The following is a 17547-nucleotide window of genomic DNA, read 5'->3' as shown; positions in this document are numbered from 1 at the left end:
ATTTGATCTGGGTATTGACAGAGGGCTGGGATTTCTAGGAGCGGAGACTGGGTGCAGGGCAGGCTGGGAGATGAGCAAAAGGCTGGGAAAGGACTGGACATCCATGTGTTGGGGAGTATATGGGGAGAGCAGGGTTGTACCAGACTGTGGAGGGAAGAGGCAGGAGGTTTCAAGCTTGGTGAAGAGCATTTCCTCTGAGATAAAGGTGGAGTAACGAGGGGTGAGAAAGTAAATTGGGACAAGTATAGGTGGGCCCTGAAGGTGATCTGCTCTGATCTGGTTAATCTGCAAAGTCTTATTTAGGAGAAAGTTCAGGGTTGGTCTGGGAGCCCTGGGATTTTAAGAGTCAAAGGAAGGCTGGGATCCCCTTTGGATGTCGGAAGTCTATTTCTGGTTCAGGTCCCTCCCTTATGCTGCACACCAGTCCGTTTGCCCAGGTAAAGAGAGGGCTCTGGGTGACTCAGTCCTACTCATTGGTGCCTGGCCCAGTGCTGTGTAAGATTCTGTTGTTTTTCTCATTGGAAAGTGGAAGTATCTATTTATTGAACATACATACAACTCAAATATACATTGAATACTTTGGGAAAATTGTAGCTAGAAACAAATACTGCACTGAGGTAATATGAATTGGGAATGAAATTCTAACATACAATAATCCCAATACTCTATTATTTTTTCCTCTTTTATATTTATTTTTAGTATAAACATGGAACTCAAAAACTTGTAATATTGTTTTAAGAACGACTTTGAATGAATAAGTTATTGTGATTATTATAATATCCAGATAAATCATAAGACATATGAAGACACTATCTACATCCAGAGAAAGAATAAATAGAATTATACATATATATGTATATGTACTTATTTATGTAAATATATAAAAATTTAAATATATGTATATAAATTTATATTATATTTATATATATGTATATATATTTATTTGTGTCTAATGGTACTTGGGGGGAGAGGAGGAAGAAAAAAATTTACATGAGTTTTATTGTATATTTGAAAGGAATAGCAAATTGTGCATGGTAGATTTGCAGTTTCATATGCAATCATCTTTTTTATTGCACTATGTTATGAATATGCTTGTGTTATTCCATAAATTCAAAATAAAATTTTAAGAAAAGAAAAAAAAATTCTTATCAGTGACTTGGATACAAAGGTCCAGATGTCACATTCATTGGATTTGCAAATGACACCAAGCTGGGGGGGAGTGGGTATGGTCGGCATCCAAAAGGTCTTAATAGGTGGAACATTGGGATGAATCTAATGAGATGTTAAATAGAACAAATTTAAAATCCCAGGAGGCTGCCTGTTAGAGAGGATTTAAAAGTTAGAATCAGAAAGAGCTGGGTTCAAGTTTGCCTCTGACCCAGCCTGGCTGTGGGACCTTGGGCAAGTCATTTCAAGTCCTTCACATGCTCTTTTGGGGCTCAGTTTCTTCTGTACTCCACAGCCTTGGCTCCCTCCTACCTTTTTAATCTTCCACTTTCCTCCCCCTCTGTGAACCTCATCCAGCCACTTATCCACAATACCCCATTGCTCACCTCTGTGACCCACATGTAATATTCTCCCTCCTCATCTCTACCTCTAACTCCCAGCTTCCCTGGCTTTCTTGAGGACTCAGTTCAAATCCTACCTTCTGCAAGAAGCCTTTCCTGGGCCTCTCAGCTGCTAATGCATCCAGTCTGAGGTTACCTTCCATTCCTGGTCTGTATCTTGTATGTACAGTTGTTTGCATGGTATTTCCTCCATTAGAATAAGAGCTCCCTGAAGGCAGAGACCATGTTTTTGCCTTCCTTTGTATCCACAAGTGCTTAGCACAGGGCCTCACATACAGGGCCCTTAATAAATGCTTGGTGATTGAGTGATTGATTGATTGATTGATTGATGGACAACTTCTCGGTGCCCCAGGCTACTCGCTAATGCTATAGATTGCAAAGCAAGTGCAATTCCTTACTGGGAATTCTCTACATAAATGTACAATTTATCTACATATAAATCCAGTGATTTTCAGTTCATTTGTACTCAGGTTTAAAAATACAACTGCACCAGTACAAGATGGGGGAGGCATGGTTAGGCAGCAACTTGTCTGAAAATGATCTGGGGGTTCTAGTGGACTCCAAGATCAATGTGTCAACTGTGTATTGGGCTAGCCAAAAGAAGTTAACACTGTCTAGGGCTGCCCTGACAGGGCCAGAGCTTCTAGGAATAGGGAGGTGATAGTCCCACTGTTTCTGGAGAACTGAGATAAGTTCTGGGTACCAGGTTGGAAAAATGTTAGCAGGGCAGCCAGGAGGATGAAGGGCTCTTAGTGTTATGCCAAAAAAAGTGAGACGAGACCCCTGAGAGCAAAATTTGGAAGTGGATTTTATTATCTCCACAGGACTGTCCGGGGTCAGGCCCAAATCGAACAGTGGGTCAGCACTGGCAATGCGTAAGCAGAGACTAAAATCAGTGATTGGACAGTACACATTTTGAAATTCCTGCGCCTGCGAGTTTTCCCTGGGCTTCCGTGAGGGAGATCTGGTTGGGGAGGGGACAGGGAACCCAGAATGGGGCCATGTACAACAGAGTCCATGTCACCTGAGGATCAGGTAAAGAAACTAGGGATATTGTACCTAGAGGAAAGAAGACCTAGGGATAGGGATGGGGGAGGGAGGGTGATGTGGATGTTCTTTGAGGGGTATAAATTGGGCTGGACAGCTCCCTCCCAACTCTGAAATTGTGATTACTATGTGCCAGGAAGTTCCTACCCACCAGGGCTATAAAGTGAAATAAAATCGTCCCTGTTCTCAGGGTCCTTATAGTCAAATAGCGGAAAGAGGGACTGGACCTGTTGTATTGGATCGTCAAGGGCTTGGCAACACTTGTTAGAGTTCAACTATCTATCAATGCAAGTCTACTTCCTCCAATGTAGAGTCAGCAGGTCTGGAACCCAAGCCTTCCTGGACCAGAGACTAGCTCTCTACATCAGACACAAACAATGAGGTGCAATGATACTGTGGAAAAGAGAGGTCTGAACAAAATGCTCTAAGTCTAAGGACAGAGTGGGGTGCTCACCCCTAGCTGGTAGGAACAAAGAAAGCTGCATGAAGGAGGCTGCCTGAAATGAGCTTCTAGCCTTGAATGGAAACGAAGAATTGAGAAGGGTGTGGCTCAGTGGATACAGCACTGAGCTGGGAGTCAGGAAGACCCGAGTTCAAATCCAGCCTCAGAAACTTCCTAGCTGTGTGATTTTGGGTAAGTTACAACTTCTGTTCACCACTGGAGAACCACTCCAGCATCTTTGCCAAGAAAACCCCCTGGACAGTAGAGTCAGACACAACTGAACAACAAAAGAGAGGGATGTGGAACAGTTCATTCTAAACATAGGAGACAATTTGGGCAAAGGCAGGATTAAAATATGTACTGAGAGGAGTCTAATTGGGTTAAACCACAGAATGAGTACTAGTGTGAGATAAGGTTGGTTAGATTATGGAGGGAGGCCCTTGAATAGCAGAATAGCTTTGTTCGGTAGGTAATGGGGAACCATCGAAGATTTTTGTGGAAGAGGAGTGCTGTGCATCAGAAAGATTAGAGAGGCAAGAGTGGAGGAGGTTAGAAAGGGGAGGGCTGAGAAAACTGACATGTGGTTATAGTGAGAGTGGAGAGGAAGATACAGATATTGTGGAGGGGAGACAGTCCTTAAGAACTATCTGGATGGGGAAGGAAGAAGGTGGTAAGGGAAGTCAAAGGTGATTCTGAGACTTTGGGAGGACAATGGTGTCATCCATACAAACAGCGAAAAGTTAAATGGGGACACCCAGGTGGAGCTGTCCAAGATGAAGGATTAGATGTCAGAAGAGAGGCTGGGAATAAAAACAGAGTCATATGCACAGAGCTCATTAAAGCCATGGGAGTGACTGAATAGTTGAGGGAGAGAATTTCGGAAAATAAGAGTTGTGGAAAGAGGTGCAGGGGAGAGAGCCTGGGCTCCTGAATCAAAGAACCAGGGTTAAAATGCTGCCTCTGCCATTTACTACCTGCTATGACTATGCATCATCCTGGATGGTTTCCACCAGTATCTCTAAGGTCTCCAGGAAATAGTTAAGGGCTTAGCACCTCAGCTATCAGTTCTTGGACAACTTTTCTCAAGTAGCAGATACTGGTAGGGCCATATCCATCCCCAAACAACTGAACTGGTGCCCTATTTGGGAATACCAAGAGTCCAGCCAGTAGTTCTCCCTACCCTCACTTGTGTGGGCCCCCTAACAATTTCTGAGCAAGTATTAGGGCAAAAGATCTAGTAAGCCCACGTCTAGATTTTTTCCCCTGTGTCTATATATCCTAAGAACCATAGTGTGGTCTCAGAAAGTGGAAAACATCTCTTAATAGCTCAAGTTCATGGGTAATTGTATTCCAGTTTGGAGTGAGAGCTTCCTAAATACAGGAAATTTGTACATGTTCCTCAGTTAATAAACTGGAAATAGAAGCATGGAGAGCTTTCGTGTTGCCTTTAATCTGTCCTCTTCATCAAACTCACAGAGAGGGGAGGATGTGCCAGTTCATGGCAGAACAGGGTATAGAAGCCAGGCACTCTTCTTCCTAGACCTTTCCCCTTAGGCTTCAGGAGCCATGCCTCCATCTCTCAATGCACTGGGTCCTCTGGTATTTTAAAAAATTTACTCCTGAATGCATGAATCAGATACAGAGAAGTCAAATAAAAAACAAAACTTCCAGGCATAGACTGATCGATCTAACAGCTTTAGGCTTAGATAATACAGAGTCAGTTTACTCCCACACCAGAAAGGGGTTCCACCCATTAACCATTTAAAAAGCAACAGTCTCGATTCAAGTGAACTTTGGTCTCATAAAGGAGACCAAATGAGCTGGACAAAATGAGTTAGGGCTTAGGTAAACTCTAGGTTAGCGGGGTTTTAAAAAATAAGTTTTAAAAGGAAGACCCTTAAAATGTTTCCCAGCACCCTCTCATCCATGTAAGCTCAATTTTGTTACAAAACTCCACACAAACGGGCTTGGTACTATGGATGGATTTATTAAGATCTGAGTGCAAACTTTAAAAATACAACAAAACTTTCCATTAGGAATCAACACACCACACCCAGAAATGATTTTGCATTCATGCATTTTAACAGAAAGTACAAATAGGCGCATATTTGAAAATTAAACATTTCCCCTCAGACCAAGAAAACAACACAATCCTCTCTCTGTGCCTATTTTCCTAATTCAGAAACACATTACATACATGTTCTACGAAGACAACAACAGCTAAGTATTCTAATCCATCTCTGTGATCAAAGGAACGAACATTCTGACCTTGTGAACCATTTAACTGTAGTCTCTGGAAAATTTGCAATTATACTTCCACATATAATGAAGGTCATGACAACAAACAGTAGAAACTGAGGCAAGATGAGATATTTCAGGAGTAGAAAGCAAAAATCACAAAGGTTCAGTTTAGAATCATGCCTATGGAATTGGGTTTGGTTGTAGTTTTTTAAAATACAGCTTCTGTGAAATGGCTGACGTAAAAATCAACAGTGAGCCATTTAAACACGCATAAAAACAACACATGGGGTCAATCTCTAAGATCAAATCTCTGAAAAGTCACTATGGAAAAGATTTTTCTGTGAATGTAAACAAATATGTATTTAGATTAAAAAAAAAAGTGGGGCATAGTGGCATCTCCCTGGTCCCTTAAACGATATTTGGATTTTCATAAAGAATTAGCAGCACCTAAAGTGTTAATTTACTCCATCTAAAGGGTCTACACAATAGATTAGCTGGCAGTGTTCTAGCTTTGGGGAGATGAGAATCAGGGAAATGAAAATCTGAGAGAAAACATCACACACATTTAGCCAAAGTCACCTTTCCGAAGGTAGATTTAAAATGGAAAGAAAAAAATCATTAAGTTAAAAAGTCTAAGCAAAGAGTCCCTAAAGGCCAGTCCCTTAACAGTGGGCCATGAAGAGTCAAGGTTGCTGAGTTTTTCACTTGGTAACTAAGACTGGTTGATTTTTACGGATCAAAGAGCCGGGGATTGGGATCATATCCACATACATGTATCATTGCACGAACAACTTGCCCAGCATTTTACATCCCTGAACACTAAACAACAGATAAAATCTTTACAAAAAACCTTCATTCCAGATTATTTTCCTTTTTACCATCATATACATAACATTTAAATATTTATGAATAGAAGAATCTCTTTTCTTTATAATATAAATATTTTAGAGAAAGGAAAATTATCTTGTAGTGGTGGCCAACATTTTTTTTTTAAAGAAATGTAAGCAACACACACACACACACACAACATAAAATGATCAAGAAAAAAAGTGCAAAGTATAACAGTATTAAGAATGTTCACTTTGTTTTTGAACAGTAGCTATAGTTCAAGTGTGAACAGCCAGCAGGGGAAAGAAGCAATTTTAAAAGGGTTTGAAAAATAAAAGCACACGCACAATAAGTTATAGGACAAACAACAGATGAACCCTTATTGAATGGTTCCAATTCACACCAAGAATTTCCAGTTTCTAACTTCTTCCACAAAGAGGAAAAAATAGAATGACAGTGCTTTCTTCCCTTTTAAACCAACTTCCAAAAAATGGAACCAAGTCATTTACCCAGAGGACAGACAAAATCGCTAAGGAAATATTGTATTTGTGATCTACTAGAATTAGGGTGAACTGCAAGACTTTCTGAAATGAAAAATACTAAGAATCCAAACCAGCAACAGAAAAAACCTTTATAAGAAAACCCTAAAAATATGTATTTGTTTGAATGGAAATACATTTTGAAATCAATTCCTTAGAGTTGTCAAAACAAATTGCAAACATGAGCTCTTAAGTGTTGTGTATCAGTCACAACTCTTAGGATTTGTTGATGGCCATTGTCTTTCATGTGATACGTAACCTTCTACCATTTTGGTTTCTGATCTTGTGTTTTTGACTTAAATACACGGTGGGAGGCATTTTGCCAGAAACCTTAAAAAATGTACTTGTCACTTGTAAATGTCAAAGGAATGTGGTTATTGAATTCGGATTTCAAACAGTAATAAGAAGCAATCCAGTTTCCCTTTAAATATATTACTCAGTAGCATTTTTTTGTCTTAATTTAAACTTCAGGCACTGTAAGTATTCACAATATTATAATGATGTATAGATGATACCATCTCTAATGCATATCTGTAACCTTAATTTTTTATCTTATAGACTTTCCAAGAATACGGTAGTTCATTTTTATCTCTCTATGCTATAGCCATGAGCTGATTTTTGATAAATACATAATATATATATAAACAGTTGGAAAAGGATGTCAAAGCCCCCAGGTGGTGCTGCACTAAGTAGTGAGATTATAGATCTGTTGGTGAAGTCTGACAAGTAAGGAAGCTTCTTCTTTTTTTTTTTTTAAAGCAATAGGGGTTAAGTAACTTGCTCAAGGTTACACGGCCAGTTATTTCTGGGTGTGGTGCTGAGTATCTGAGCCCAGATTTGATCCAGGTCATCCCGACACTGGAGCCAGTGCTCTTACTCGCTGAGCCACCCGGCCGCCCCTAAGCAATTGGGGTTAAATAACTTGCTCAAGGTTACACGGCAAGGTGTTTCTGGGTGGGTGCTAAGTGTCTGAGCCCAGGATTCGATCTCCAGGTCTTCTCAATACTGGAGCCAGTGCTCTTAATCGCTGTGCTACCTGGCCGCCCCGTAAGGAAGCTTCTTAAGACAACTGAACCTAGAGAGTATAAATTTTATCCTCTACTGCAACCCTATTTATTTTGTTTACACTTTAGTTGGGTTTAAGGAACCATAAATGAACCATAGGCAGATCCTGGGGGCTACATTTTTGCTTTGTAACTCAGATGGGGTCAAGATTCAAAATTCTATAAATAGTAGCAAGAGGCAAATAACATCCATCTAGGTTTCATTAGAACAATGTGAAAAGTTAAAGGAGACTCAACAGCCATGTGAATTGGTTTTTCTTTTGATTTGATTAACTTTAGATTGTAATGGCTATATGTATAGTCTAACAGCTAGAGGCAAAAGTAAAACACTAAGATTTTGAATTGTAGAGGGCATGGCCCAACTACTTTGGAGAAAAGGCCCAACATTCATTTGCCTCCATACATTCTCTCAATGTCATTGAGGTAATGGTTCCTCAGCTCCTTCCTTTTCAACTTGAAAGCATCAGTCACTAGGCCAGTTTCAGGAGTCCAAGGTTCTGGGCTTAAGCAGACTTTGATCGGAATTTCAAAACGCTCCAATTTCACTAAAAGGAAAAGAATAATTAGTCAATTAAGGGTTTCTAAGAAAAAAAAAACAAGCAGAATAATATACTTCATATTTGATGCTTTTTATACAGGTGATTCAGGAAACATTAACCTGATGGGAATGTTAAGTAGCCTAATAATAATTCTACCATATATTTCTACTGGGTTTTTTTGAGGGGGGAAGACAGGGCAATTGGAGTTAAGTGACTGGCCCAAGGTCACACAGCTAGTAAGTGTGCCAAGTGTCCTAGGCCGAATTTGAATTCGGGTCCTGCTTACTCCAGGGCCAGTGCTCTATTCACCACAGTGCCACCTAGCTGTCCCACTTACTATTTTACAAGTAACATCTTTTTCCAACTGTTTATATGTTATATATTTATCAAAAAACAGCGCATGGCTATAGCATCATAGACAGATACAAACGAAATACCGTACTCTTGGAAAGATTCTATAAGATAAAGAATTAAGGTTACAGACATGCATTAGAGATGGTATCATCTATACATCATATCTATTCCCTTGCGTGGATGGGATTTTTGCTTGTACAGGCTTATATTCATTCATGTACAATTGTATCTTCAAACACACTCTTTCTGGGTATTATGGTAGCTCAAGTACTAAATGGGAGATGAATCCTGAGTCCTCCTAGTCAGACTTCATTGAATTGTAAAAGAGGGAAAAACTGACCCTTGACATTAGGGATTTTATAGATAGAAAAACCCACAAAAATGAAATTAGGAAGTAGTTGTTGTTTTTGCCCTCTGTTCTTGAAGAGGACCTATGACATCAAGAAGATAATGACCTGACTTGTGAGTGAATTGGATGCAAGTGAGGGAGAGCTTTGCAAGGTCACCAGCCTCACTTTCTCCTCTCGAGCCATCTGGGTCCATTGGCAAAATATAGATCAGGATGACTGGAGATGGTCCCAGATGCAGTGAGAGACCTTGACCTTTTTAAGTTAATGTCTTTCGCAGGTCTGTTTGTCTCAGGAAGCACCCATTCAGTGATTAAGGCTAGGTAAGAAATGAGGCCAAAAAAAATGGCCTCTTTTATTAGGGAAAAAAAAATCAGTCTAGGAGGGGAAAATCCTCAGGGTTTCTGGCCAGAACAGAAACAGTTGCTATTTACACCTTGACAAACACCAAAGCACTTTATGATGTTAATTCTGAAAAATTGCTTTGTCATATTGCTTATTATTAATAAAAATTAATGACTAAAGCTCTAAAAGTTTATTCATATTAATCTGCAGGTGACTCCCTATTTTATATATACATAAATAAATATATATAAATTATTTTTTATATACACACACACACACACACACACACATAAAGCTTGTCCCTAAAGATCCATGGTGATTAGGGATGACCTACCTTCTAAGTCAGCCTATTCTACTTTCTGGGCAGGTAGAAAATATTCTCTTCCAATGGACCTCTCTCTATTTTCTATCCAGGGGTTCCAGTGCCACCCTCTTAGGCCAATTTAAATACTTTCAAACTACAACAGTTTCTGTCCCACCCTGTGGGAGTTGCTGAGGACATAGAGAACATGCAAAGAGGAGAGTGTCCAGGATAGAGCCCTGGAGGACACCAGCACAGGGGGAAGGGGGCGTGGAGGATGAATTCCTGGAAGGAATACAGGAAAATTTAAGCACTAGATTACCATCCCAATTATTGATATCATTTGACATCCCTTGAATACTGCTATAGAAATTGAAGAAGCCCCACAATGAGGAAGACCAGCGATGGAATATTTTATAAGCTCAAACTCTGAGTGACGTCTGATGCTGCCAATGTCATCATACTTACTGGTATTTGCAGCCTCTTTTATCTCCTTGAGTATCTCTGCTTCCATGGTAGGGTTGTTACAGATGTCTACCCAAGATCCCTCTACCCCTTTCTGCTGGGCCAGAGCCATCAGCCTTTTCTGATTAGGAACCACAAAACTGATCACATATGACTGGTCACTAAAAGATCGGAAAAGTACATGTCATATCAAAAAGCAGTTGATCACAAATGACATTAAATGAAACAGTGGTCAAAATCTTGCCAGAGCCGTACTTTTCGAAGTTATTAATGGTCTGATGAACAAGTTCCAAGCCCCACAAAAAGAACATGAACTGACTCATGTGAATAATTTACAAAGTTCAATGTCACAATTTTCTACATCTCGAGACTAAAATGTTTAGGCAAAACATAATTTAGTGGACAATTTCAGCATGTGCCTGATGCCTCAGTTTTAAATGAAACTTTATATGAAATTCTGATGCTGAATAAAGATAGTATTTCAGAAAAAAAAGAAAGCCTGGAATAGAAGAGCTCAGATAGCTCAGTTCTGGTCTGCCATGAACCAACTTTCCCTCTCTGGGATTCACTTTCTTCTTCTGAAGGGGTTACACAACTGGTTTATTATACCCTCAGGAGGTCTCATAGGTATTTAAGCATTCAGTGCAGAATTATTTTGGAGTAGGAAAAAAATTAGAAACAAATTATGTGCCCAACAAGTGGGAAATGGCTGAAAAAGCTGGGATATATTAATATATTAGATTATTACTCCATAAGAAACACACTTTCCTAAGAAAAGATGGAACCCTAAGAGGGGAAAAATACACGTTGTCAGCTGTAATCTCTATCATTTAGAATTTTGCTTTTTTTTCCTAATTAGAGGGTCCTGTGGGGGTGATTCTTGTGTCAAAACAAATATAGAAAAGAAAAATAAAATGCAAAGGCTGGACAGCTCTAAGGTTCCTTCCAGTTTATAGAATTCTGGAAAGCACACACATACATAGACACACAGACACATGCACACAATGACAGACAGACAGACAGACAGACATGCACCCCTTGCCTAATTACCTCTGTTCTTTTGACAAAGGAGTTCAGGCACAGAACATGCTCAGTGGGACACTGACCTTTTGGCATAGGCGCAGATGTTGTCTATGAGGGGGCAATTTTTCAAGGCAGCTTCCACTTTGCCCAGGGACACATACTCCCCGGCTTGGAGCTTCACCAGATCTTTCTTGCGATCTAGAAGTCAGAGAGAAGAACTTTGACCTACTTGGAATCGGACTCACTCATTTAGCTAAAATCTGGATTTTATTTCAGTTTCTCTGCATTAATCTTAAAGAGACAAACCTTCAAAATCTGATTGCTTTTCTACATTTAATACTTTGCCACACATCATTTTAATTGACCTTTATTTTAAGACCTACAAGGCACATGAACACTTCATTCTATATAGCCATGTCAGAATCACAGACCCCTGAAAAATGATGCAATGAAATTTCCTCCTACTTGGTAAATGGAAAATGCCTAAGAAAGAAAATTTGAATGGCTCCAGGGAGCCTGTGGCTTTAAGTATTTAGCCATGTCAGAGCACACAGAGGCTTTACAACCAGTACACCCATGCCCAAAGGCCCAGACATGGACTGGTAACCACTTGAGGGCTGTACTGTAAGGTCAAGCAGCCCCTAGGGCCCCCTGTTGGCCCACTCAGAAGGGGATTCGAGAACAGTACAAGAAGTTTGTGATTCATTTATGCTCCTGTGAAATTCTCTTCCAAGCAGCTCAGAACATGTGGAGGGATCTGAATTCACCAGGAATTTTCCGAACTGGGGTCAAAGCAGGAAGAACATAATTTCTACTGTTGATGCTGAGATTTCCCAATGATTAAATCTGGCTACCATACCCAAACATGCCTGTGCTGCCCCTTGGCAATTTGACAATTGGAATAATACCAGATAAGGGGAAAGGAGAGGTGTGGTGAGTTGAACAAATTGAGGAGAGGAGGAGCCCAGCTGCATGTTGGTGGCAGCCTAATTCTGCACCCCCTGCCCTACACACACACACACACACACACACACACACACACCCTGCTATCTTTGCCCAGCGGTAGCACTAGCACTGTACCTAGTACAGTTCTCTGTAGACAGGTAGGGACTACTTCTTAAATGTTGACCGAATCCAGTCACTAAGGATTTTCCCATGATTACAGATACTTGAGTTGTCCAAAAGAAATTAAACCTGCAGAAAGTAAAAAATTCTGACCTATGATCTGTAAACATCCATCAGGGTGAAATTCTCCAATATCTCCAGTACAAAACCATCTTTGTCCATTTTCATCCACAGAGTAGTCTTCAGCCGTTTTTTCTTCATTTTTAAAATAGCCCATGGAAATATTCTGCCCACCAATTACGATTTCGCCCCTGGGGTTTGGCTTGTCATGGATAGTATAGCCTCCTGGAAACCATAAAAGCAAAGGGGTTTATCCTTTAAAAATACAATGGACTTTGATAATCGTTCAAATTATTTTCTTGAATTAGCTGGTAATCACATATAGTATATATTATGCTAGAATATAATTTGCCATAGGGTCAGCCTTATGTGTGAGTAAGCTAGAGAACATCTTGAATGGTAACAGGCCTTGAGATCATTTGCTTCAAGGAGTAGGTGAAGGAGCTATGGATGGTTTGCTTGAAGAGCCAGGCAGGGAAAGAAGGTTGCCTTCAAATACCTGCACATCTGTCACATGAAGAGAAGGATTAGCCATGTTCTAGTCAGCCCCAGAGGACAGATACAGGAGGAACAGTTTGGAGTTAAAATGTTTAACTTAAAGTCTGATGTATGGAAGGATGTCTTTGTATATAGAGCGACTAAAGAGTATTTTCAGGGGCAGCCAGGTAGCACAGCGAGTAAGAGCACCAGCTCCAGTGACCAGCTCCACTGTCGGGATGACCTGGGTATCGAATCCGGGCTCAGACACTTAGCACCCACCCAGAAACACCTGGCTGTGTAACCTTGAGCAAGTTACTTAACCCCAACTGCTTAGGAGCGGCCAGGTGGCTCAGCAAGTAAGAGCTCCGGCTCCAGTGCCAGGATGACCTGGATCAAATCCAGGCTCAGATACTTAGCACCACACCCAGAAATAACTGGTCATGTAACCTTGAGCAAGTTACTTAACCCTGATTGCTTAAAAAAAAAAAAGAGTATTTTCAATGGGAATTGGGAGCCCTATTTACAGTTACAGGAAGTAGGATGACAGGAACAAAGCCAGGGGAGAGAAGGTATGAAAATGGAAAGGTCCTAAGTTTATTTTTTTTAAATTTTTTTTAAAGCAATTGGGGTTAAGTAACTTGCTCAAGGTTACACAGCCAGGTGTTTCTGGGTGGGTGCTAAGTGTCTGAGCCCGGATTCAATCCCAGGTCATCCCGACACTGGAGCTGGTGCTCTTACTCGCTGTGCTACCTGGCCGCCCCAACAGGTCCTAAGTTTAGCAGCACAGTAAAAACAAGAAGTGATGGGAAGGAAATTAAAAAAAATTATATGATAACTTTATTTTTTGTTTAAAAGGAATAGCAAGTTGCACATAATAGATTTGCTGTTTCCTGTGCAATCATCTTCAAAAACTTTTTTTTGCTATGTTACAGGAATGCTTATTTTATTCCATAAATTAAAAATAAAATAAAAAAAAAACAAGAAAAAGCCAAGCCAGGCAACATGGCCCAGTGCATGGGGGGCTGGGAAGGCCTGGTTTAAGTTCTGCCTTTGACACATACCAGCTTCTCCAAGACATAGCAAGATGTAAGTGTTATGACCAAATTTCTCCTTTGCATTGGTAGAGAATTTCCACACTGGGAATTCCCCAAACTGATAAAATCACAGGTTTTTATTAGAACTCCTTCTCTAATAACAGCAGGAACATAGGGAGTGAGTTTCCTTCTCCAGATCACCTTTAGAGAGTACTAGACACCTTGGGAATGGCTTTTTCTCACAATAGCCCTGTGAGGCAAAGAGTACACATACCATCATGGCCATTTTACAGATGTGGAAACTGATAAGTTACATGACTTGCCCAGGGTCATGCAGTAAATGTCTGAGGTGGGGGCTGCTCAGTACTTTTTTTTCCCCACACTTCATACTGTCTCTCATATATTTAGCAAAAGCTCTTCCATTTTTTGATACTTCAGATCTGTTGACAAATTTGTAATGCCCTGCACAACAATTTGACTGACATTTTCCTTATAGGTTTCCATTAGAAAGGTTACTAAGACTCATGCTTCCTCAGAAAAGCTATATGGCCTTTGGATATTGGAACTGAAGCCCTCATTTAAACCCCACTTGTGATACTTCTTCACGGTGATCGGGATGTTTGAAGGCACTGCCTGAACCCAGAAAGGCCTGGCAGAGTACTTTGTATCTGCCATTCAAAGACTGGCATATGTCTGGGCTTCTCTTTTGGAGATAAGCACTAGGTGATGTAACCCCCACTCCCACCCACTGGTAGCTGCTATGTCCTAAGACTTGGAAGGGTTTGAGCAATGCCCTAGGGAATACCTATACTGATGAAATCAGAGATTCCTTGAGGAACGAATGTAATAGATTTTTTGATATCCAATATTTAAAAGACAATTATTTGATGGCAGCTTGGTGGTATGAAGTGGTGGGATTTGGAACTCAGGGACTTGGGCAGGAAGAATAAAGAATTCTGTTTTCTTGCCTCCTGGGTCTGGTTGTTCTAGTGCTGACTGCCAGAAGAGGGAGAAAAGATAAAGAAAATGGTCTCTGGAGGCAAGCCTTTGTCAAAGGACTGACAAAAGGTCAATCTTTTGTTTACGAACTTTCATGTTTATTATCTTTTTTTAAATTTATGGTGAGGCCTAGCTTACCGTTCTCCTTCATGGGCAAAGCAAAAAATCATCAGTAAAAGGAACATCAGAAAAGTGGGGATTTTAAAAGCAAATGAGCACAATTTAGCCACCCAGATGGTACAGGTGAATCACAAATTACCAAAGGAATCTTATTTATTTATCTGCCAAAGCTTTCCAAGTCCAGAGTGAGTATATGCCTGATTACATGCTTTTCTTCTGGGGAACCCTGGAGAGGAAGCTTAAGGAAATCATCAGCATAAAGCAAAGTGTGTCACCTCAGATAACCTGGCGCTATGAATATTCTGGAGTATTGCCCTTGCCAACTCAATAACTGTTGTGTTAACCTAACTGCACATTTAGCACATCGACAATTAAATGAGTGTTTGTATGTCCTTTTCTATTACTCTGCCGCCATTGCCGTGGAACCATAAAGGGACGACATGGGACTGAGGGCCCTTTTGGTGTTTGGTTTTTCTCATGGGTATCTAGTGGCCATGCCCATCTACCCTTGACCAGGCTGCTCCTCAGACAGCTTCAATTCAACAGCCAATAATGTTTAATTAAGAATTACATACTCAGGGCAGCTAGGTGGCGCAGTGAATAGAGCACCGGCCCTGGGGTCAGGAGGACCTGAGTTCAAATGCGACCTCAGACACTTAACACAAAAACTAGTCCTGTGACCTTGGGCAAGTCACTTAACCCTAATTGCCCCACCTTCTCCCCTCCAGAAAGAAAAAAAAAAGAATTACATGATCTGCCTTGTGCTAGATCCTGGGGAGGCAGAGAAGTCTTGGCCCTCAAGAAGCTTATATTCTATCGAGGGAGGGGGGCTCTGTATGTACATAGAATAATAATGGGGCACAGCAAAGGACCCATATCCCAGCTTAGGCCTGAGTCTTGCCTTGAAGGGGCAAGGAAGAAGTGTCTTTCAGACATGGGGGAGTCTATACAGAGGCACAGAAGTGGGAGATGAATATCATGTATGGGGAATAGCCAAAAGGTCAGATAGATCCCAGAATCTCCAAGGCAGGTTGGAGCAGAGCCATCTGTAACTGCCTGAAAGCATCTGGGCTGGGCTCTGGGTGGAGGAGCATAGCCAGAGATGCTCCACGCCCTCTATGAGTGGTCTTCAGTAGAGACTGTCCAATGGGCATGAGAACAGCAGAAAATTCTTACCTTCTTGCCAGTCCTTGAGTTTAATTTCACAGCAAATAAGAGGGGCTCCTACTCGACCAGTGCTATAGTCAGTAACTGTGAGAGAGGGGGGAAAAAAGAGACCAGCATTGACTATGACATTCTTGACCGTATAATATAGGAGGAGGAATGGCATGAGGAGGAGGGTCAGAGAGAAAAAAGTAAAGGGAATTGGCAAAAAAGGAGAAGTCACCATGCCAAGCATCTATCTGGTATCTTCTCTGTGCCAGGCAGTGTGCCAAGTGCTGCAGAGGCAAAGATAAAAGTGAAACAGTCCTGTGGTCAAGGAGTGCACCTTCTTTTAGGGGTATAACATCTATGCAGAGAAGCATATGTGAAGTTGTATAAACTGATAACTGGGGGCATCATCCAGCACAAACCAGCTGAGCTGAGCTCTGTAGGAAGCTCTGGATTCTGAAAGGGAGACAGTTCTGAGCACAGAGGTACGAGATGGAATGCGGGACTGGAAGCGAGTGCATAAGGAAGGGAAGTGATTTGAAATAAGCTGGCAATAGAGACAAGAGCCAGGCTGTGGAAACCCTGTAAGTGCCAGGCTGAGGGAGTGCTGTTTTAGCCTAGAATCCTGCGTGGAGCTATTATGGGAGCAGAAGAGCAAGAGAGCCGATTTTTAGGCATACCGATTTGGTGGCTGTGTACACAGAAGGGGAAAGCCAGAAAACAGAGAGACCAACTAGGCCATTGCACTGGTCCAGTTGAGAGGTGATTTAAAAAAGGCAGAGGTTATGTGAATGGAGAGAAGGGGTAGATGAAAGAAAAGCTGTGGTTCTAAAAACAATGAGTCTTAGCAAATGAAAGATAGAGGGGAAGAGGAAAGGGTAAAGGAAAGTTCTGAGTTTGTGAGCTGGAATCAATAAGAATGATGGCGGGCCCACAACAACAACAGAGAAACTGGCAGGAAGGGTGGGTAACATAGTGAGTCTCATTTTTTGATTTTGAGATCTCCATGAGGTATCAGGATAAAGATGGTCAATGGGCAGGTGGTGATAAGAGAACTGTGATTTGGGAATCATTCCATGGAGATGATGACTGAGCTGTCACCAGGCTAGAGGCCCAGGAGAAAGGCCACATTTAGTCATCATGGGCAGGAATAGGATCGTGTTCTAACAAAGGAGCTTGAGGAGAATGACAAGTGTCACAGGAACCGAGAAGACAGAATGTGCAAAGAGGAGGCTTGACATTGAATAAGCTGCTGGAGAAGTCAAGTAGGAGGAGGACTGAGAAAAGCTCAATACATCAGGCACTTATAAGATCACTTTATATCATAAAAATAGTCAACACGGGGCAGCTAGGTGGCACAGTGAATAGAACACTGGCCCTGGACTCAGGAGGACCCGAGTTCAAATCCAGCCTCAGATACTTAACACACACACACACACACACACACACACACACACACACACACACACACACA

The 17547-nt window shown here is 41.2% G+C and overlaps 1 protein-coding gene across 11 annotated transcripts in view; it reads right to left on the bottom strand.

Annotated features, from left to right (window-relative positions):
* Positions 1-5024: 5024 nt before the first annotated feature.
* Positions 5025-17547, bottom strand: part of ACSL4 (acyl-CoA synthetase long chain family member 4) — an 81849-nt gene continuing 69326 nt past the window's right edge. For all 11 annotated transcript variants that reach the window (XM_069100426.1, XM_069100428.1, XM_069100429.1 and 8 more), the window contains 5 exons: positions 16098-16172; positions 12322-12513; positions 11187-11301; positions 10084-10241; positions 5025-8274 (listed from right to left, as the gene is read on the bottom strand). In XM_069100426.1, the coding sequence (XP_068956527.1) occupies positions 8117-8274; positions 10084-10241; positions 11187-11301; positions 12322-12513; positions 16098-16172 (698 nt within the window). In that variant the 3' untranslated portion in view covers positions 5025-8116. The remainder of the gene's footprint in view (positions 8275-10083; positions 10242-11186; positions 11302-12321; positions 12514-16097; positions 16173-17547) is intronic.

The sequence above is a fragment of the Petaurus breviceps genome, unplaced genomic scaffold, assembly GCF_028583685.1.
Source record: "Petaurus breviceps papuanus isolate PSGF00001 unplaced genomic scaffold, PetGlider_PUasm1.0 400, whole genome shotgun sequence".
Classification (NCBI taxonomy): domain Eukaryota; kingdom Metazoa; phylum Chordata; class Mammalia; order Diprotodontia; family Petauridae; genus Petaurus; species Petaurus breviceps.
The sequence above is the reverse complement of the archived record's forward strand: the minus strand, read 5'-3'. Positions and strand labels throughout refer to the sequence as shown.